General features: G+C 44.3%; 1 protein-coding gene across 1 annotated transcript in view; it reads left to right on the forward strand.

The window, feature by feature from the left end:
• AGBL1 (AGBL carboxypeptidase 1) overlaps positions 1-22946 on the forward strand; it is a 924602-nt gene that overhangs the window by 237012 nt on the left and 664644 nt on the right. The window contains exons 8-10 of the mRNA XM_089687659.1: positions 942-1113; positions 3661-3728; positions 19153-19266. Coding sequence (XP_089543785.1) covers positions 942-1113; positions 3661-3728; positions 19153-19266 — 354 coding nt within the window. The remainder of the gene's footprint in view (positions 1-941; positions 1114-3660; positions 3729-19152; positions 19267-22946) is intronic.

Genomic DNA, 22946 nt, shown 5'->3' on the forward strand with positions numbered 1-22946 from the left:
TTCTCGTTCTATTTTATTCCATTCTATTTTTTTCTATAGTATTCTTTTCTATTCTATTCCATTCTATTGTATTCTATTCTTTTATTTTCTATTCTGTTTAAATCTATTCTCTTTTATTATTTTATATTCTTTTCTTTTCCTTTATATTCTATTATTTTCTGTTTAGTCTATTATATTCTGTTTAATTCTGTTCTATTCTATTTTTTAATTTTCTGTTCTATGCTATTTTATTCTATTCTGTTCTATTCTATAAAGCAGCCTAGGAATCTTTTTTTCACTTTTATACCTTACTGCATTTATTGCAATATGTTTCAATTTTGAATTCAAATGAATTTTTGCTAATTATTTTTTTAATTTAAATTCCTGTTTGAATTCCTGTTTGAATTCAAATTCATTTTCAAATTCGGGTAATTTGTTTTGTTATAATTTATTTCGGATTCATTGAAAGTCGTTATTATTGTGATTGGGAAATTGGATTCATCGAACAAAAATTTTGCTTTGGAACTGGAACTATGCAGATACCACCAAATGAGAGGGCAATCATTCGCAGCTCAAGAAACCCCTAGCAGCCTCTGGAAGATCTGTAGTTAGTTGGTTTGAATATGGCTGGTCTATGGCATACACAATGACGTCATCATGGTTGTTGGTGTTCATTTACTATCATGAACCAAGCAAATGTTGGTTGGGTGGCAACACACCTGCATTTCAAATCTTTACTGCAGCGCGACCAACAACAGTGTTGCTTCATAAATACCAGTGTGGTATATAGCTTGAAGTCAATACATAATGATGTATGCCTCCCAGTCACTCAGCATCATACGGCACACAGTTCACTAGCAGCTGGAGGCTTTTAATTCATAACACAGCCAGGCTTGTTTTATGTGTTTTATCGATTTCCTTACACATATTTTACACCGCTGTATTTTCTGTTCTCTCCCTAGGAATGTTTGCGTGGGAAAAACCTGGACTCTTTAGTCAGTGCAGCAATACAGATTTTAAGAAAGTGCTGTCCAAAGTGCACACTGCCACTGTGCAGTATTAAAAGCTCCTATACCTATCCCGTGCCTGGAGCAAGCAAGCCAATCGCCGCAGCAAAAGAGTTCTCCCAAGAAGGTAGAACAAAGCTTTCCCGTTGAACAGGGTTGATTTACTAAAGGCAAATAGGCTACGGACTTTGCAAGGGAAATTGCACTGTGCAAGGGAATTTTCTCCTGAGCTTAGTATATGCTGTAAAATTGCACTTTGCAAAGAATACCCAATCACGTGCACAGAAAAAAAACAACTGTATTTTTGCTTGTACACAGGGCTGTGGATAAGGGGATACCTACCAGTCCTCCTGTACAGAGCTCAGGCCAGCAGGGGGGCCCAAGCAGCTGGGTGAATCGGATATGGGCAGGGAGGGTAATTGGCACAGTGGGGGGCAATTACTGGAATTGATCCCCTGTATAGCACTCTCAGCAGCAGCTGGAAAGCTGGCTGCTTTTCCTCTACCTCCCGCTGGCTTTCAGCTGCTGCAGAGAGAGCCATACAGGGGATCGGTTCCACTAATTGCCCCCCACCGCACCCATCATTCTCCCTGTGCCTATACGTTTCCCCCTTCTGTACAGGACCCTCAGTGTGCACCCACCTCCAAAGTGCTGTCAACTTCCCTCCTCTGCATCCTACTGGCAGCTGCAAGCAGACTATAGTATCCTCCAGAATGTAGAGGGGGAAGGGTCTGGTAAATGTCACATTTGCCCTTTCTTTTCCTGAATGAACACAAAGAGTGACTGGTACTGATCCGTGTTTATTCATAGCTGAAGCATAGCAAACTATGTTTTTTTCTTTTGTGAGGGGGGGGGGGGTGCCACTTTGCAGGTTGGTTGTATGGGGCCCCATGGTTTTTAACAGCAGCCCTGCTTGTACATGATTGGATGATAAAACTCAGCAGACCTTCATTCCATTCACTAGCTCTGGGGAAATTTTCCTTGCAAAGTGCAACTTCCCTTGTAAAGTGAACAGCTTATTTGCCTTTAGTAAAGCAGTCCCAATGAACCTTTAAGTCTTGGTTCACAGCTATGCAGGGTGCAGTTGATGCGTTTTTCTAATGTGCTTTGCAATGTGTTTTTTATGTGTTTTGCTTATTATTGTTTGCAGTTTTTAGTTAAGGTTAGAAGTAATAATTAGGGTTAGCAGTCATTGTTAGGGCTAAAAAGCTAGCTCTAACAATTACCACTAACCTTAACCCTAGCAATCACCGCTAACCCTAACAATGACTGCTAACCCTAACCCTAACTCTTTCTCTAACCTTAACTCTAACCCTAACTTTAACCCTAACTCTAACCCTAACTCTTTCTCTAACCCTAACTCTAACCCTAACTCTTTCTCTAACCCTAACTCTTTCTCTAACCCTAACTCTAACCCTAACTCTAACTTTTAAACTACCTCTAACCCTAACCTTTTCTCTAACCCTAACTCTTTCAGTAACCCTAACTCTAACTTTAACTCTAACTTTAACTCTAACTCATTCTCTAACTCTTTCTCTAACCCTAACTCTAACCCTAACTTTAACCCTAACTCTCTAACCTTAAGTCTTTCTCTAACCTTAACTCTAGCTTTAACTCTAACTCATTCTCTAACTCTTTCTCTAACCCTAACTCTAACCCTAACTTTAACCCTAACTCTCTAACCTTAAGTCTTTCTCTAACCCTAACTCTAGCTTTAACTCTAACTCATTCTCTATTTCTCTAACCCTAACTTTAACCCTAACTCTAACCTTAGCTCTAACTTTTACACAACTTCTAACCCTAACTCTTTCTCTAACCCTAACATTAACCCTAACTTTAACCCTAGCATTAACCCAATTTCTAACCCTAACTCTTTCTCTAACCCTAACTTTAACTCTAACTCTTTCTTTAACTCTTTCTCTAACCCTAACCCTAACATTAACCCTAACTTTAATCCTAACTTTAACCCTAACTCTAACCCTAACTCTAACCTTAACTTTAACCCTAACTCTTTCTCTAACTCTAACTCTATCTTTAACCCTTACTGTTTCTCTAACTCTTTCTCTAACCCTACCTCTAACCCTAACTTTAACCCTAACTCTAACCCTACCTCTAACCCTAACTCTTTCTCTAACCCTAACTCTAACCCTAACTCTTTCTCTAACCCTAACTGTAACCCGAACTACTACTTAGAGTTAGGGTTAGAGTTAGTGCTAGCAGTTACGTTTAGAGTTAACCTCCTAACAATACATATTACTGCTAACTCTAATCTATTGATTACCACTGACCCTAACCCAAAATTGTCATACTTTCCTTTTGGGGAAAGAAATAGCAAAACGCAAAAAAATGCAACACTTGCATTTTTGGTGCAGTTCCACTGAAGTCTATTACACATAAAACGCAATCTGCTGCAGGAAAAAAGTCCCTGACCCTTTCCAAAAAAACACAACAGCTCAATACGCACAGATGTGAACTAGATCTGTAGGAAACCATGGTAAATGGACTGTAGTGTTTTTCTGCAAACCAGAAAACGCTCTGAAACACACTCCAGTATGAACCTTGGCTTAATGACTTGAAATACTCCATATAACTGATACATTTTACAAAATCTGTATGCTAATTATTGAATGTTTGATAATATTGTTTCTGATAAAGCATCTTATATCCCTCATAGATGAGTCAGAAGATGAAGATGAGACTGATACAGACTTAAATGTCATAAATGATGACAATAAAGATGAAGTGAGTATACTTTTATATATTCATATGCAATGCATGTGGGCCAGGCTCATTCAGTAATAACTAGAGATGAGCGAATCGAACCTGGCGAAGTGGAATTCATTTCGAATATTAGGAAAAATTCGATTTGCACCGAATCCGAATATTAGCAAACTTCGGATGCGCGAATCGAATTTTCCCCGATCGGCCGATTTTCATCCCTTCTACAGCCGGCAAAAAGTGTCCCTGCAGAGAGCTCCGCTATTTCTGACAGTTCTCTGACAGTTCTTTCACATTTACAGCAGTTGAAACATTGTATCTATTTGTTTCCATTTAGGATACAGATGTTTTTATTTGGAAACAAATAGATACAATGTTTCAACTGCTGTAAATGTGAAGGAACTGTCAGAGAACTGTCAGAAATAGCGGAGCTCTCTGCAGATACACTTTTTGCTGGAATGGAATTCTTCTTCATCCTCATCCTACTTCTTCTTCTTCTTCATCCTCATCCTACTTCTTCTTCTTCTTCTTCTTCTTCATCCTCATCCTTCTTCTTCTTCTTCTTCTTCTTCATCCTCATCCTACTTCTTCTTCTTCTTCTTCTTCATCCTCATCCTACTTCTTCTTCTTCTTCATCCTCATCCTACTTCTTCTTCTTCTTCTTCTTCTTCTTCTTCTTCATCCTCATCCTTCTTCTTCTTCTTCTTCTTCTTCTTCTTCTTCTTCTTCTTCTTCTTCTTCTTCTTCATCCTTCTTCTTCTTCTTCTTCTTCTTCATCCTACTTCTTCTTCTTCTTTTTCTTCATCCTCATCCTACTTCTTCTTCTTCATCCTCATCCTTCTTCTTCTTCTTCTTCATCCTCATCCTTCTTCTTCTTCTTCTTCTTCTTCTTCTTCTTCTTCTTCATCCTCATCCTACTTCTTCTTCTTCTTCTTCTTCTTCTTCTTCTTCTTCTTCATCCTCATCCTACTTCTTCTTCTTCTTCTTCTTCTTCTTCTTCATCCTCATCCTACTTCTTCTTCTTCTTCTTCTTCTTCTTCTTCATCCTCATCCTACTTCTTCTTCTTCTTCTTCTTCATCCTCATCCTACTTCTTCTTCTTCTTCATCCTCATCCTACTTCTTCTTCTTCATCCTCATCCTACTTCTTCTTCTTCTTCTTCTTCATCCTCATCCTACTTCTTCTTCTTCTTCTTCATCCTCATCCTACTTCTTCTTCTTCTTCATCCTCATCCTACTTCTTCTTCTTCTTCCTCATCCTACTTCTTCTTCTTCTTCATCCTCATCCTACTTCTTCTTCTTCATCCTCATCCTACTTCTTCTTCTTCTTCTTCATCCTCATCCTACTTCTTCTTCTTCATCCTCATCCTACTTGTTCTTCTTCTTCTTCTTCATCCTCATCCTACTTCTTCTTCTTCTTCATCCTACTTCTTCTTCTTCATCCTCATCCTACTTCTTCTTCTTCTTCTTCTTCATCCTCATCCTACTTCTTCTTCTTCTTCTTCTTCTTCATCCTCATCCTACTTCTTCTTCTTCATCCTCATCCTACTTCTTCTTCTTCATCCTCATCCTACTTCTTCTTCTTCTTCATCCTCATCCTACTTCTTCTTCTTCTTCATCCTCATCCTACTTCTTCTTCTTCTTCTTCTTCTTCATCCTCATCCTACTTCTTCTTCTTCTTCTTCATCCTCATCCTACTTCTTCTTCTTCCTCATCCTACTTCTTCTTCTTCTTCTTCTTCCTCATCCTACTTCTTCTTCTTCTTCCTCATCCTACTTTTTCTTCTTCTTCTTCTTCTTCTTCTTCTTCTTCATCCTCATCCTACTTCTTCTTCTTCTTCATCCTCATCCTACTTCTTCTTCTTCTTCTTCTTCTTCTTCATCCTCATCCTACTTCTTCTTCTTCTTCATCCTCATCCTACTTCTTCTTCTTCTTCTTCTTCTTCTTCTTCATCCTCATCCTACTTCTTCTTCTTCTTCTCTTCTTCATCCTCATCCTACTTCTTCTTCTTCTTCTTCATCCTCATCCTACTTCTTCTTCTTCTTCATCCTCATCCTTATCCTCATCTTCTTCTTCTTCTTCTTGCCATGGGCCCCTGTACCGCCTCCTCATGCTGCTGCCAGGTCCAGAGTGTGTCATGGGTCCCTGTACGGCCTCCCATTGCTGCTGTCTCCATCGCCACACTCTGCCATGTGCCACTTTCAGGTCTCCTCACACTGCTGGTGGGTTCCATTTTGTCATAGGGTGCTGTATGGCCTCCCATTGCTGCTGCCTCCACCGCCACACTGTGGCTCCACACTCTGGTTTTGGCCCCGTGACTGCCCAAATGAGTGAAGTGTGCGGTGATTCTAAGATCGACGGCACTCATCTGCATGTCATACTGACTGACAGTATTATTTCTCTTCCCCAGCAGACTCCAAGGGCATTTAAATTAAAGGTACAGTGTTCTGCACTAATATAAAGGCTCTCTGAAGCCTAGAAACCCTTTTTATAAGTTAAATTCGCAGCGAATAAATTCGCATCGAATCAAATTTATTCCACAAATTCGGCGAATCAGCCGAATTGAATTTTTGAATAATTCGCTCATCTCTAGTAATAACAATTCCTGTGTTGGGGCTCCATTACTCTTGCAGTTGGGAGCCGGTAAAAATTCAAAGCTTTGTGTACAAATGTGGATGTTTGAGGTTAAGCTGCGTTTTTTCCTGTCCCTCAACTTGCCCCCTCACAGCTGCAAAGGCAGTGTACAGGAGAGCACACAAGCTGTGGTTGAGATGCTTTGTGTCACAACTGCAGCAAAAACTCCTGTCTTGTTCAGCAGGCCATACTACCAGTGTATCAAATGGGGCTGTGCTGCAATTGCCCTGCAACCAGGTTCAATACATGTAGTTGTGGAACAGCATTTACAGGGTTATAACAGGTGGTAAGTGTCAGGGATCTCGAGTTTCTCTGCGGCGCACGGGTCTGCGCATGCGCGGAATTCCGATGCGGACAAGCGTGCAGGCGCTAGGACATAGGCGCCCGCGACAACAGCTACGGCCATGCATGCGCACTCGCGCACACGGACGTGCGTCTGGAACCAATGACAGCGCAGGGCGCACTATTTAAACCGACTCTTGCAATGCCCATATTGCTGTATGGTCTGGTTCCCTGCTTATCCTGTTCCTGTGAAAGTATCTTGTTGTTGCCGAACCCAGCCTGATCCTGATTTCTGCTGACTGTCTCCTGCCCTGACCCCTGGCTCGTTTTGACCATTCTTCTGCCTGTTCCTGATTGTCTGACCGCCTGCTGCTGAACCTGGCCTGTGACCCGACTATCCTCTGCCTGCTGCTCTGTTCTGCCTCCACTGTTACCGACCCGGCCTGTCTGACTCCGCTACTGCATCACGGTGTGTTCCGTCCATCCATCCTGCATGGATCCATCCATTACTGCCGAGGCCTGCTCTGCCTCTTCACATCAGGCTCTTATCCAGCTACGTGCCACTGGTGTTTCCCTCTACTACTGCTGGGTGTACCCAGGGGCCACGACCTGGTCTCAGCCTGCTCCAAGTCCATCCCCACCATCAGGGGCTCTGGTGAACAAGCAGACTGGGGCTTAGACTCCACGCCCTGGGGAATCCCGGTCTGTGGATCCATAGAGCTACCGTCAGTAGGTACCTGACAGTAAGGAAGTGAAATAACGATTTCTCATTGCCTTTCATACGCCTCGGAAAAGTGATCCAACAATTAATTGCTTTTCAGAGGCATGGCAGGAACAGCTGCATGTGTACACAGAGCCTTAGAGATAGTCCAACGTGAACTCCTGCTAACTGCACATGGATTTTTATCAGACAGCATATTTGGCATTCCAAAATGCTCTCATTGCGAGATTTAGAAAGGAATTTAGCATTGTAAGAGGGACCTGCTCATGGTCTGGAGTGTATCATCATGCTTTTTCTCTGGGTTACTTTATGTTGGTTTAAAGAGACCCTGTCATCGACTTAAAGTGGAACTTCTTCCTCCCACCCCCCACCCCCCACCCCCCAGAGATATTTAGTACATTTCTTGGAAGGAGGGGGAGCGGGTACCTAGGTAACCTGTGCGGAAGTTCTCAAACCCCCCCACCCTCAGCCTCCTGGGACACGTCACAGGTCCTAGAAGGGTGCGGTACTATTCATAAAGTGCAGCGTGGCTTGTGCACTGGGCACCCGGCTGTGAAGCCGCAAGGAGTCACAGCTGGCTTCCCACAGTTAACATGCTGGCAGCGAGGACCAAAGACCAGTGAAGGAACCAGCCCAGGTGAGTCCTTGGACAGGTGAGTGTCTAATAAAATACAGAAGTTACAGTTTTTGTTGCTGTTGACTCTTAATTTTTGCAGAATGACTGAAGAACCTCTTTTTTAGAAAATTGCAGGTAAAAGCACAGAAACATCAAATGCTTTAAATGCTTAATAGCAGTGTTTTCCTTTTCATAAATGAATTCAAGCAGCAATGGGCCATGGAACTTGTTAGAAAATGTGATTACTCCAAAAGACCAGGGCTGTCTTAATGAATGGGCTAGCCTGGACACTGTCCAGGGGCCCCAGCTGCATAGAGGGCCCATGATCAGGCAGGGCTTGAAGGGAGGGGGGGTGGCCACTGTATTGGGGGTTCACTGGTGATTTGGCCTCTGGTGACATTCTTCTTTGACAGGAGTGGCTGAAAAAAGCTGGCTTCTGTAGAAGAGAGGATTCATCTTTCTCTCTCCTGCAGGGGGCAGAAGAGAGTCTCGCCTAGACTGAGAACTCACCTCAGTCTCAGCATGGGGGAGGAAGGAGGAGCTGACTTCTCTGCAGGTAGCTGTAAGTACAAGGGGGGCGTAACTCTGATGTATGTGGACATTGTGATGAGGATACCTGATGTTTGGGGACATTGTGATGGAGAAATCTGATGCTTGGGGACACCTGATGTATGGGACACTGTGATGGGGGACACCTGATGTATGGGGACACTGTGATGAGGAACATCTGATGTATGGGGACACTGTGATGGCAGACATCTGCTATGGGGACACCTTGATGGGGACACCTGATGTACAACCCTGATCAAAAGTTTTTAGAATGACACATATTCATTTTCACAAAATCTGCCTGTCAAGAGAACCAGAGAGCACACGGAGACAGATTGCATGGAACCCAATGTGCGGGCTTTTATTGGGGAGGCAACACAGTAAATTTCTTGGGAAGGCAATATGGAACAGGGGTATGGTAATCCACAGGGTTCAGTAAGGCAAGGGCAGGGGGGTTTTGTGGGAATTGGGGTTCCTGGGGAGAATTGGGCTCAGTCCTTTGGGCAGCATGGGGTTAGTCCACTTACTGGATGCGGGGAGCCAGACACAGAGGGCTACAGTCCACACTGGCAACACAGGGTTAATCCACACAGGCAGCTCCAGTCAGGGAAGATCTCCAGCCCACAGGCTCACAGGGAACAAGAGGTAAGTCCAGGCAGGAAAGAGGTTCCAGGCAGCAGAGAGTTCACCCCACACCGAAGAGGATCCAGTAGCAGACCGGTCAGCCAGGGAGATGAGGAGGAGGATGGGGGATTGTTGGATGAGAGAAGCTGGCGCTCAGCACAGCCTTCTCTCACACACGCAGCAAGGAGAACACAAGGGGGTTTTCCTTCCTCTCTCTTAAGTACAGAGCTGGGCAACTTGCTGCTGCAGTGGTAACCCGAAACTTCCTGTTGGGTTACCAGGGCAACGGGTTCTGTCTCCCAGGTCTCCAGACCCGCCCAGGGAACACAACCTCGGCATGGAGCCTGGGAAGATGTGCATGAGGGTGAAGGGAGGAGGGGACCTATTTGTGGATTCCCTCAGCAGGGGGCCAGACTGCCAGGGACAGGGGGGTGAGGAGCTGCTGAGGGCTGCCTGTGGCAGAGACACAGAGGACTAGAAGTCCCAGCATGGACGGGACAGAAGAGTGAGGGGCTGCTGAGGAGTGGGGGGTGGCAGGCAGCAAACCTGGAGGATGGAGAAGAAAGGACCAGCTCTGTGACAACCCCTCCCCCTCCATTCTACAAGTGCCGCCAGGGGAACCTCAACAGGTTCCCGTAGAGGCACTTGTGGACTGCATTTACTGGGGGTCTTGCTGACGGGACAGCCCATCTGCATTGTGGTGCTGGCTTCCCTGTCGGTATTGGATAGTGAAATTGTAGGGTTGTAAGGCCAGGTTCCATCGTAAGAGGTGGCCATTATCCCCAGAGACCTGATTCAGCCAGGTGAGGGGGTTATGGTCCGTGAGGATGGTGAACTCCCGGCCATACAAATAGGGTTGAAGTTTCTTCAACGCCCACACTATGGCCAGGCACTCCTTCTCTATGGTGGCCACCTCCCGGTCTAATAGTTTTCTGCTAAGGAAGGCCACAGAGTGCTGCTCCCCCTCCTCATTTACCTGGCTGAGGATGGCCCCCAGCCCATAAGTGGAGGCGTCCCTCTGCACAAGGAACCTTTGCTGGTAGTTGGGAGCTGCTAGGACGGGGTCATGGGAAAGGGCCTCCTTTAGCCGATCAAATGCGGTCTGGCAGGCCGGGGTCCAGGTTACCATCCGGGGCATGGCCTTCTTGGTGAGATCTGTGAGGGGCTTCGCAATCGTGCTGAAATGAGGAACAAATTTGCGGTAATAGTTAGCAGTGCCCAGAAACGCCATAACCTGTTTCTTGGTCTGGGGGTGGGCCATTCCCTAATGGCTTCTATTTTAGCTCATTCTGGGTGCAGTTTACCCCCTCCTACTCAGTGTCCTAAATATTGCACCTCCGCCATCCCCGTTGGCACTTGTCTGGACGAATGGTAAGGTTGGCCCCTGCAATTCGGTCCAGGACAAAGCCCACATGCTGGAGGTGGTCTTCCCAGGTTTCACTAAAAATAGTGATGTCATTCAGGTAGGCGCAGGCAAAGTAATGACAGCCCCGCAGCAGCTGGTCCACCGTGCGCTGGAAGGTGGCAGGAGCATTCTTCATGCCAAAAGGCATGTTGAGAAACTCGAACAGGCCGAAGGGGGTGATGAAGGCAGAGCGCTCCCGACCCTCTGCAGATAAGGAGATTTGCCAGTAGCCCTTGCTCAAGTCCAGAGTAGTGACATAGCGGGCTCCAGCCAGCCGGTCCAGCGGGTCATCGATACGGGGCATCGGGTAGGCGGCACTAACCGTGTGGTCATTGAGGCGTCAGTAGTCAACACAAAAGCGGATGCTACCATCTTTCTTGGGGACAAGAACAACAGGAGAGGCCCAGGGGCTCTGGGAGGGCTGAATAATTCCCAGATCCAGCATTTCGTTCAGTTCCTGTCTCATAGTGTTCTTAACGGCTTTGGGGACACGATATGGGGCTTGTTGGAGTGGCCGGGTTCCCAGGGTCTCCACATGGTGAGTGGTGATAGTGGTCTTTCCAGGCCGGGCCGAAAAAGTGGAACTGCACTGGCCCAGGACAGCATTCATGGCCCTCTTTTGCCCTGGGTTCATCTGCAGACTCAGGGGCACCTGGTGCACATCAGTTGGATGGCGCGCTGCTTCCAGGAGGTCCGGTATGGCCTCTTCCTCCTCCTCAGAGGGTATTGGACAGGCGGCCATAACAAGGGGGTTTCGGTCATGGTACTCCTTGATCATGTTGACATGCACCATTTTCTGCCGTCTCCCCCGATCATCTAGTCCAAGAATATAGTTTGTGTCATTCACTTTCCTAATGACACGGAAGGGTCCCTCCCATGTGGTTTGCAATTTGTTCTGGGCATTTGGGACAATCATGAGGACCTGTTGGTTCTCAGTAAACTCCCGGGTGCGTGCTTTGTGGTCATACCATTTCTTTTGCCGGGCCTGGGCTGCTTGGAGATGGTCAGCTGTGAGGACGGCTAGTTGTCCCATCTTTTCACACAGATCTAAGACATAGGGCACCACAGGGACAGCGGTATCTGGTAGTTGACCCTCCCAGTATTCCTTCAATAGGGTCAGGGAGCCGTGGATTTTCCACCCATACAGCAGTTCAAAGGGGGGAAATCCGGTAGATTCCTGGAGCACCTCCTGGTAGGCAAAGAGGAGGTGGGGCAGGGCTCTAGGTCTACAAAGGCCCATAGCATGGCCTTCAAGGTCCCGTTGAAGCGTTCACACAGTCCATTGGTCTGGGGGTGATAGGGGGTTGTCCGGATGGCCCGCACTCCACAGGTCTGCCAGAGGGACTGAACAAGGCCTGACATGGACTGAGTCCCCTGATCTGACAGGATTTCAGCAGAGAAGCCCACTCGTGTGAAGACGGTAACCATGGCTTCTGCAACTTTGGGAGCTGTGATGCTGGACAGGGCGACTGCTTTGGGATAACGAGTAGCATAGTCCACAATGGTCAGGATGTACCGCTTTCTGGATTTGCTGGGGCAAGCTAAGGGGCCCAGAATGTCAGTAGCTACTCGTTGGAACGGCTCCTCAATGATGGGTAGGGGCTGTAGAGGGGCCCGCAAGCCACCCGTTCTTCCATGTCGCTGGCAGGTATCGCAGGTACTGCAGTAGCGAGCTACCGATTGGGACATCCCAGGCTAATAGAAGGCCTGGGCCAACCTCTTTTAGGTCCGTAGCTTTCCCTGATGTCCAGCAATGGGAATATCGTGGGCAAGGTGTAGCAGTTGGGTCCGGAATTGTTGGGGAACTATCAGCTGTTTAGCCACGGTCTGAGGCCCCCCTTCGGCGTCGGTCTCCACCACTCGGTCTCCATGCCGAGGCCGTGTTCCCTGGGCGGGTCTGGAGACCTGGGAGACAGGACCCATTGCCATGGTAACCCGACAGGAAGTTTCGGGTTACCACTGCAGCAGCAAGTTGCCGAGGAAGGAAGGACCAGCTCCGTGACACTGCCTCTTCAATGTTTTTAGATCATTTTGTCAGATGTTACTATGGTATACTGAAGTATAATTATAAACATTTCATACGTGCCAAAAGCTTTTATTGACAATTACATTAAGTTTATGTAAAGAGTCAATATTTGCAGTGTTGACCCTTCATTTTCAAGACCTCTGCAATTTGCAGACCCCTGGCATGCTGTCAATCAACTTCTGGGTCACATCCTGACTGATGGCAGCCCATTCTTGCACAATCAATACTTGGAGTTTGTCAGAATTTGTGGGGGTCTTTTTGTTCACCTGATTCTTGAGGATTGACCACAAGCTGTCAATAGCATTATACTTGGCTGTGAATCCCTTTTTGTGCAAAGCAATAATGACCGCACCTCTTTCCTTTCAGGTAAATTAATATTTGTGTAATTCTCAAAACGTTTGGCCAGGGTTGCACAGTATATTGGTCCTGTAATGGGGGAAGCTAATGTATATGGGCATTGTGATAGGGGAACCTGATGCAGGCTGGTAGAGGCCTCCGTGCAAATATTTGCCCAGGGGCATATGGTGCTATAAAGATGGCAATGCATAAGATTCAATTCCCTAGCATAGCCCCCTCCCTCCATGCACATCATAGCCTTCTTCCTGGGAGTGTCTAATTACTGTCTGTGCTGACCCAGAGTTTCCGGGGAGGTGATAAGTGGAATGATAATGTAGAATATCACCCGAATAACACATCTGCGCCTGCTGGAGCTACTGGCATCGCATCCAAGATGGCAGAGCCCAGCAGTAGTCTCAGGACTTTTGGATGTCTACATGAGGGCAGCTTTTACAGATAAATTACATACATAAAGTATGTTAAGTTCACATATCATTTTTCATTGAAATAATGGTCTGGAACAGGCACTCTCAAAGTAACCCTGGATAAACTCTACCTTTACATTATATTACAGAGTTAAATGGGGTAGCACCATCTTAATAGCATCATGGGTCCATGGGAAAAGTAATGTAATGGGGCCCCTTCCAGCCTACATCAGGTGTCCCCATCACTGCACCCCCACCATACATCAAGTGTCTGCATCACAGGGTCCTCATACATCAGGTCCACGTATCACAATGTCCCCATTCTTCAGGTGTCCCCATCCATCATGTGACACCATCACAGTGTCCCCCTACACCAGGTGACACCATCACAGTGTCCCCATCCATCAGGTGTCCCATCACAGTGTCTCCATCCATCAGTTTTCAACATCACAGTGTCCCCATCCATCAGTTGTCCTCATCATAGTGTCCCCATCCATCAGTTGTCCCCATCACGGTGTCTCGATCCATCAGGTATTCCCATCCATCACATGCCCCATACATCAGGTTTCCCCATCACAGTGTCTCCATACATGAGAGTTGTGCCCATCTTTGCACCTTCTCCCTAGTTCTCACAGATCACAGATGCTGTTCCCACCTGCAATGAAGGCAGCTCCTCCTTCCCCTGTGGCACTGAGACTGAGAGGTGAGTTCTCAGTCTCAGTGCCAGCTCTCCTATACCCTCTGCAGGAGGGAGGAGAAAGCTGAAACCTCTCTCCAGCAGAAGTTTGCATGTGCTCCTTCTGAATGTATTAACATTGCAGTTACTCCTGTTAAAGAGCACGTGACCAAATTGCCAGTGCACCCCCTAACACATCACCTGCCCTCTCCCCCGCTCCTGTGTTCTTGATCATGGACCCCCCATGCACCTGGGGACCCTGGGCCCATGCATTAAGGCAGCCCTGAAATGGGGTATCATTTTATATCCCAATCTTTTAAAACAAAAGCAGGCTTCATGAAGCGCTGGTCTCCTCTGTCACCATATATTGTAAATACAGTATGCCTTTATTTTGAACTTCAGAGAGAAAAGCATGTCAAGCAGTTCATAAATGAATAACCAGCAAACAAGCTCTATTAGTAGTAACTGTTTTGAAATGTAAGCCCTTCGCTCCAGATGGACATTAACAGTTTGATAAGCAGGTCTTCTCCAAGGTGCCTTAGTCCTGTCGAAGATGGTTAAAACATTACCCAGCAAGTAGCAAACCAAAGCATTCTGATTAAGCACATGATTGGAGGTGAAACATGTCAAAGCTGAGCCAGGGTGCTGGGCGAACAATATTTCCACAATAAATACTTTACCATTTTCAGTTTGTGGCTTCAAATGTACCTTCTAAAATAGGTCTGTGTCAATGAAATGGCATGTTGTATGAAGGCTGTATAATATGACTTTAAGTGCTTTAATAGAGGATCTTTGTTGGTGTCCATAAACCTGGAACATGGGCAATAGAAAGTGAGCCCAGGAATTTATCTCACTGTAGAGCCCTTCTTGTCATATTAGGAAGATAAACCCATCAATGTCTTGGTAGCTTTAGACTGTAAAACATTTCTGTTCATGTTTTGCTTGAAGAAGAACTGAAGGAATAATCTATTTTTAACCACTTCAGCCCCAAACCTATTCTGACACTTCTCTCCTACATGCAAAAAGCAGTGTTTTTTTTGCTAGAAAATGACTTAGAACCCCCAAACATTATATATTTTTTAATCAGAGACCCTAGAGAACAAAATGATGGAATTTTAATGCACAAAAACACAATGTAATATCCAATTGTTTGGTGAAATATAAAAGATGATGTTACGCTGAGTAAATAGATACCTAACATGTCACTCTTTAAAATTGTGCATGCTTGTGGAATGGCAACAAACTACTGTGCCTAAAAATCTCCATAGGCATTGCTTTAAAAGCCTTTACAGATTACCAATTTAGAGCTACGCAGGAAGCCTGGTTGTAGAATTATTTTTCTTGCTCTGATGTTCGTGGTGATACTTCACATGTGTGGTGTGATTGTCACTCACCTTTGTGCGCAAGCACAGTGGGATGGGTAGCTTTTACATTTTTTTAAATAATGTATTTGAATACAGTTTTTTTCACTGTAATTTTAATTTTTTTCATTTTTATTGCTATGACCAAGAATGAACAGCATGCCTTGTGATAGCTGAAGCGGTGACAGGTCCTCTTGGACCCCAGATCCCTTCCCTGTCCTTAAAAGCATCAGATCAGCTCGATCAAATGCCTTCACAAGCCAGTAATGGCTTGTTTACATTTGAGCGAAACCAGAAGTAATAAAATACTTGTCACTTCTGGTTTGTTAGACCATAGAGATGATTGGGGATGTTCTGGTTCTCAATTATCTCTAGAGTAAGCCTCAGTCCTGGACTTCCCGGAGGAAAAGGAGAGCCTGGAATGGCACCGGAATGCAGTAAGAGGCAGAGGGACCCCCTTCCCCCCCCTTTAAAAGCGATCCAGTGGTTATGTAGCCAAAAAAAAAAAGATACCAAGATGAGGCTTTTAGCTGCATGCATCATCATGGTATAACCACTTCAACCTGGCAACGGTCAGGTACATCACAGAGGCTGAAGTTGTTAAAATTTGCACTGGGCCAGCTTGGCTTCTTTAAGGAGGGGTGAGCTCCCACCAGACAAACCTCCCCTTAATCTATCCACTGCTATAGATGCTCTGACTTTGAAGACTCTGAAAATTGTTTACGCAAATACTGTATTTGCAAATGTGTGCAAACAAATCCCTCTGTTTTAATGTGAATTGTTAAAACAGGGCCAATATGTTTGTTTTTGCAGGCCAGCTGGTAAGTGTGCTGGGATTTCTTTGTGATGTGCATTGCCCTTCCATGTGCACCTTACTGGAAAGGCTAGTTATAGGTTGAGGTCAGCGGTGTCTCTGGGGGGTGTTGTGTTGACCACAAATGGGGTGACACCCAGGACCGTCTGTCAGATTGCCTCCACCGCTTGCTGTCACTAACACAGCAGAGTGGAGAGCGGGAGGCAGAACACTTCACTGAAAAGAGGGCGGGAGCTGCTGGAGTTAACTTTCCAAGTTAACCACCTGGTGATTGGTTGCTAGGTGGTCCTGCCACATACAGCAATGCGAGCAAAATTGTTTCTTGTATTAGGAGAGGTATAGACTCCAGCGAGAGAGATATAATTTACCCTGTATAAATCATTAGTGAGACCTCATCTGGCATAAGCAGATGAAGAACACAGAGACCAGTTATAGTCTCTGACCACCTGCATTAGGGGTAAGCGTGACAGTATTCATTGCAGGGGCAGACTTACAACTCATGGGGCCCCCGGGCAATAGGGGATCATGGGGCCCCTGTGTCCTCGCCCACACCCAAAAAAGCCTATGAAAAAGCCAATGAAAGGTACCAGGGGCATCTCATGGGGCCCCCTACTGACCCTCGGGCAGTGCTCGAATGATCAGTCCACCCCTGATTCATTGAAAAGGACACAACACATTTTCTGAATGGAGGAGGGGCTGAGTGAGTGTCTTCACCGTACCAGAGGGGAAGTCATCCCAACATCTCCATGCAAGAAAGCGCATTCCTATATTGGCACAGATTTTGGTAATTTTTTAGATTCCCCTGCAGCCCTAATAATAAAGTAATGAAGCTGGCTTAATGTAAATTTAAAAAATAAATTATTCGTAGACTTCAGCTTTAAATTAACTCTTTAATCACAGCATACACTTTCTATTCATAACATCAGCATTGTGACAGCAATAGAAACAATATCTATTATTCAAATATAAGCTTACTTATATTGGATTTTCCTTTCATGTTGTGAGTGCTGACTGTCTGCTGGCCTTTTTTTTCTGCAACATCCTTGATTCCCTGCATGCTTTGCAGCTTCTCTTCTGCTGTTTACTCTCCATTTCTAAGGACTATATATCCCATGGTACCTTGTTTCCTGCTAGCAGTGGTTCCTGTAATGACTCCGCCTCCTGAAACTCCTCCTCTCAGCGCCTCTTTAATTCAGAAGGTGGGCTCTGTGAAATGGGTGACACAGTAGTGCCTACTCACAGAGCATAGTGACTACGTGTCACAGAATTCAAGGAAGTAAATATGTGGGGATCTTCACAAAGTAAGTATAGAGTTCAAGATTGTTTAGAATAATAGCAGTAGGCTAGAAATAACTGAAATACAATGTGGAAATTATGATATAATTGTGCATTCTGACCACAGATATACTTTAAACGAATTCTGTGTCACACTGTAAAGTATTTTTAGACTTCTATACGTAGCTGGCTTAAGCTAGATGACTAGATAAGTAAATGTTGAAGTTATGCTTGCCTTCATGTCCCTGTTGAGTAGATTCAAATCCTGCACCATGCATTTCTGGTACCTGCCAACTTTGATTAATTATGTTGGGGTGAGCGGATTTCCATATTCCAGTAAACTCTGAACTGTCCTGCTACCATTTCAGATTTGGCAGGACGTAGAAGTACTAGGCACACAGCTTTTACATTGAGGAATCTTCCCAGTAGGGTCATGGAAGTAAAGGTTATTTAACATTTTCGTTATTTAGCTACCCCTAGGATTACAAAGTTCATTGAAGTGCTTCCATAAATAAACAGGTGAAAAATGTACCAGAAACTACAAAACATAATTACTTTCAGTCCTGGCCAATTCTGACATTCCTCTTCTACATCTTTTTTTGCTAAAAAACTAGAAAGAAAAAATATTTAAGCAGAGGACCTCGTATTTGCGCAAATGTTTTAATGCACAAAAAAAAAATAATGCCTTTTTTTGTAAAATAAAAAAGATGATGTTATATCGAGTAAATAGATACCAAACATGTCACACTTTATAATTGCGTCCGCCAAACTATGTTACCTAAAAATCCCCATAGGCAACACTTTAAAAGCCTTTACAGGTTACCAATTTAGAGTTACACAGGAGGTCTCAAGAATTATTGTTCTCACTCTGATGTTCGCGGTAATACCTCACATGTTTAGTGCGATTGCCATTTACGTATGCTTGCAAGACCGATGCGTGCGCGAGCACAAGCAAACAAGGATGCCTAATCTTTTAAAAATTTTATCAATATTTTTATTAAAAAAAAAATATTTTTACACTGTCTCTTTATTTATTTTATTGACTTTATTGCTGTCACAAGAGATGTTTAACATCCCTTGTGACAGCATGGGCTGTGATAAGTCCTCTTTAAGGAGTGATCTGTGGTCTTTTAGACCCCAGACCTCTCTTCTGGCCTCCAATGCAGCCGATCAGACACAGTTCGGGCTCATGGGTTGCTTCCCTGGCCAGTAATGGGCATGTAAACAAAAAGCCTAAATTGGAAGTGACAAAATCACCAGTTTCTGATGTCACACAGTGGGAGGAACAACATCAGTTCTTCTCATATTGTGCCCGGAGCCAGATGCCACCAGTTGCATCCTTACTGGGCTCCATGATCACTCAGGAGAGCCCCAGTAAAGGCGGCAGTAGGAGGGGGATGGGAACCCCTTCCGCTGCCTGTAAAAGTAATCTAGAGGCTCTTTAGCCGCTCAAGTTACTTTTACTGGCTTCAGAATCGATGACTGGAAACATTGAGACCTCAGCCATTACTGCAGCTGCAGCGATGATCGAGATATCACCCTTCCTATCCAGAGATTTACCAGTACCAGTTGAAAGAATATATAACAAATTGTTGAGGCAGTTTTTGTGTTACACAATGTACTATAACATTAATAGACGTAAAAAAAATATATAACATTTCTTTAACATATGCAAATCAATTATAAATTATTCTCTTTTTACCTAGGATGATGACTTGGAAACAGATTTGAAAAAATTAAAATCAAAACCTAAGCCCGATCGACCTGAAAAGGAATTTGAGCAATATAAAACATTTTTTTCAGAGCTTTTTCTGTTCAAGGTAAGACTTTCATACGTTTTGATATGTATACTATGTGCAGACTGGATTATTTTGGGAAATTTTTTGGGCTCTTATTGTGGCCTACTGAAACTTGCACTCCATGTCCAACAGGTCTGTAGATTAGTACTATCACATATCAACAAGGCACAGATTTTTTTCCCTTTAAAACCTGCGGTGGTGCGCACAAAAATTGTAAAAAAAAGTGAGAAAAAATGTGAAAAACACATGCAAAAAAGTGCCCTTAAGGTTGTATCTCTATTCCACCTCTCACAGAAGTAGGACTCTACTCTTACCCCCCCCCGGGACGCAAGGCTCCTGACAGGTGCAAGGCACAACTTAGTCCATCAAGCCAAAAGGACTGTCTGACCCCTCTCCTTATGACCATCACAAGCTGAACATTGAATATTAAATGAGGGGCTCTCCCAAAGAGAGACTCCCCAGTTCAGGGGAGGAAGGAACACATCCTCCCCCCACCCCTCAGACTTCAGAGTAGACTGGAGGACCCTTACCCTCCATCCAAGTGAAATAAACACAGACAAAAGTGCAAACTGACAACCTCATAGAGAAAGATAAATTAAACAAATGCAGTAACTGCCAATGCAAAAGTGCAGTAGCTAGGTAGCAAAATGTGCCTCTGACTTGACTATAAGGCACAATATATTGTATGCCTGTAACAGGCAGGAGAAACCAACCAAATGGTCAGACACAGGGTAGCTTTGACTTTAATCTTACTAAACAGATAGAGAGTAGGATTAAAAATGCAAACAGGGTCAAAATGGCTAACGGGTGTGCATACAATACAGGATGATATTGAACCAATTATATAGCTGTTCAAACAGGGCCTTATAAGAGTAATGTCTCTGTGACTCAACGAGGACACTAGGTTAAAAAACAGCACTGTCTCTATAAGGCACTTTCCCCACAGATACTAGAGGATTAACCCTACTTCAGTACCTAAATAGATACTTGTGCTTAGCCCTTGTGTCACCATATCTCACACAGAAGACCAGGATAAGACTGGATCCACAGGTGACCTGTGGATAAGACTGGATCCACAGGTGAACAGCTGGAGGGATCTCAGGGCTGGCACCACAGATATGTGGCTGGAGGATTCACAGGGTTGGAAAAGCAAGGGCATCCCACTTGAAGTAAAGTACTCTGGTGGCAATTGGCATATTGCTCCCTACATTACCTGGGTTACAGGGAGTTGCTCAGAGAATGTTGGGGGTCCATTGAATGAACTACAAAGTGTTCTCTGAATGGCAGTGGTGTAGAGTGAGTGCAGACTATTATGGTGATTTTCTGTATCTCCAGTGGCCCAACAGATATCATATATGAATACTTACATTGAGCCAAAGGGAACCAATGTAAGTTTGATAAAAGTAAGTTTTGATTAAGAGATAAGTCCTGAAGTTTTGCTTTAAAGTCATTCTAAAGGCTTAAGGGTTTTTTTATTGCATTCTCTGTATTAAAGTGAAAAAACCACCTTCTGTGAACAGGAACCCCCCAGCCCCCCTTATACTTACCTCAACCTGATCTTGATCTAGTGATGTTTCCGAAAGCTCTGCTCTCTACCTCCTTACAGGGCAGATTGATAGCAGCAGGAGCCAATGGCAATCAAATCCTGTGATGAGAGAGTGGAGGGCGAGGGCTAAGGGCCAAGCTATAGACACAGACAAAGAGGCTCGGGGGGAAGCTCCCTCCAAGCACCTTCCTATGCAGGCAGTGGCAGAAGAGGTGGAGTGCAGGTGGCCCCTGAAAAGAAGGATCTGGGCTGCTCTGTGCATAACCATTGCACAGAGCAGGTAAGTATGACATGTTTATTACTAAAATAAAAAAAAGCTTTACAATCACTTTAAGGAGGGTTGAGTATAATAACCCATTAAATCAAAACGTGGACTTTCCAGTGTGTCATCAGAAAAGTCTATATCTACCTAAGTGAAATTAAACTGTAAAATTATAAAGTTAGGCATTTTTAAACACTAAAAACTAAAGGGGCTTCCATTAAAAAAATGCGTGGGTCTGTGGGGGAAAGTTGTGTGAGTATTGGGTGAAAACATTGATAATGACCCCTAACCTGGACTAAAATATAATGCTTCAACTAGCTAAATACATTGTAGTTGTGTAACAGCTGAGTCCAGTGCAATTAAGTGAAGATACAGAATGGACACCTTCATACTTTGTCATGGAGCACCTTCTTGCAGTCCAGCTCAAATGACCTCTAACCTGGTTTTAGAGATTCTTGTATGTGAGCCCTTCCAGGACATATCATTGGCACTATCATCCTCACTTCACTTTATCTTCACTATGGTGCAGAGGAAGACATGTCTGTTAATAATTGTTCTATACACCACTAAATGTGGCTCAGATTACCATTAAATCCTTCTACATTCACCTGCTTCTTTCGTACAATTTTAATCTACTGGTTCCTGTGTCTCTTTTTCCCCATCTGGCTTCTCATTAAAACAGCGGCATTGCTGTGATGCATGACATTGCATCCCTAATTTAAAAGATGTTTTTCTTAGTAGATTATTCTTGTGGCATTGAATAATGTTCTTGTACCAACCATTTATTATTGTGTGATCTTTACCTTCCACAACACTTGTACTGGATTGTTCCTACTTTCTGGCAGACTATTCAAGTAAACCAAATTAAAACTCCATGCCATCACCCTTGCTGTCCAGTACTAGTCCCCAGCATGCATACTGCAGGGCTAGACTGTATTGTTGTGCTTCCATTTTTGATTGCCTCATACATTAATATGATTATGACAAATATTTTAAGCACTCATCTTTGCTGTTTTGATTGATGAACTGCAGGATGGTTTCTTCTGTCAGCTGTTTGTTGATGTATGTTTTGTCTATCGATTTCCCTGTCTGTCTGCTTCATTAATTACACCATATCTATTAGTCAACCCATTTATCTACAAACCTCTTAATCTTTTAAACATTCCATGCTCTTACACTACAAGACACCTTTTTATCTTGAGAAGGTACCAGTGCACTTTAACCCTACCTTAACAGAGACCTGAGGGCATCATTCATTGGCTTCTAAGGCTCTAAAATTGGACTATATCAACTGCTTGTATAACAAAGGATTCTTAAGCAGCTTGCAGGACAAGTTCATACTTACTAAATGTGTCCTATTCTTGTTCAAACATTTTTATTCAATTTGACAGAGAAATATAAAGGGAGTATACAAGTGCAGCTTAAAGTGTGGACACCCTCCACGCAGGGAAGAGTAAATAATTTCAAAACTCAGGACAGACTGGGTAGGATAAATAGTTGCTTATAAAATCTACAAGATACACATTCCCTGGGATGTACTCAGAGAAAAAGAAAACAACTAGGGGATGAGCAATATTCTACATCAAAAACACAAAACTATCAGAGTGGTTGCTAAATGCCCCTTCCCAGCCATAGCTCAGGTTTGGATATGAGGCCAGTGTTTACCATAAAAAAGTCAAAAGAGAAGATGGAGTGGGTGATGAGGGCGGGGAGGGAAGGTGGGGTTCCCCATGTTATCCTAGGAAAAGTGGCTACTGCAGTGAGAGTGAGTATGGTGTCTCTAAGGGTTAAGGTTCTAGAAGACACATGTTGAAGTCAGGGGGGGAAAATCTATGAAGCCAGCGTTGACAAACTTTTGGGTAAGAATGGATTCTGCCCTGTAGAGTAACCTCA

This window comes from Staurois parvus, unplaced genomic scaffold (genome assembly GCF_062004578.1).
Source record: "Staurois parvus isolate SC_StPar_1 unplaced genomic scaffold, SC_StPar_1.0 ptg000432l, whole genome shotgun sequence".
Lineage (NCBI taxonomy): Eukaryota > Metazoa > Chordata > Amphibia > Anura > Ranidae > Staurois > Staurois parvus.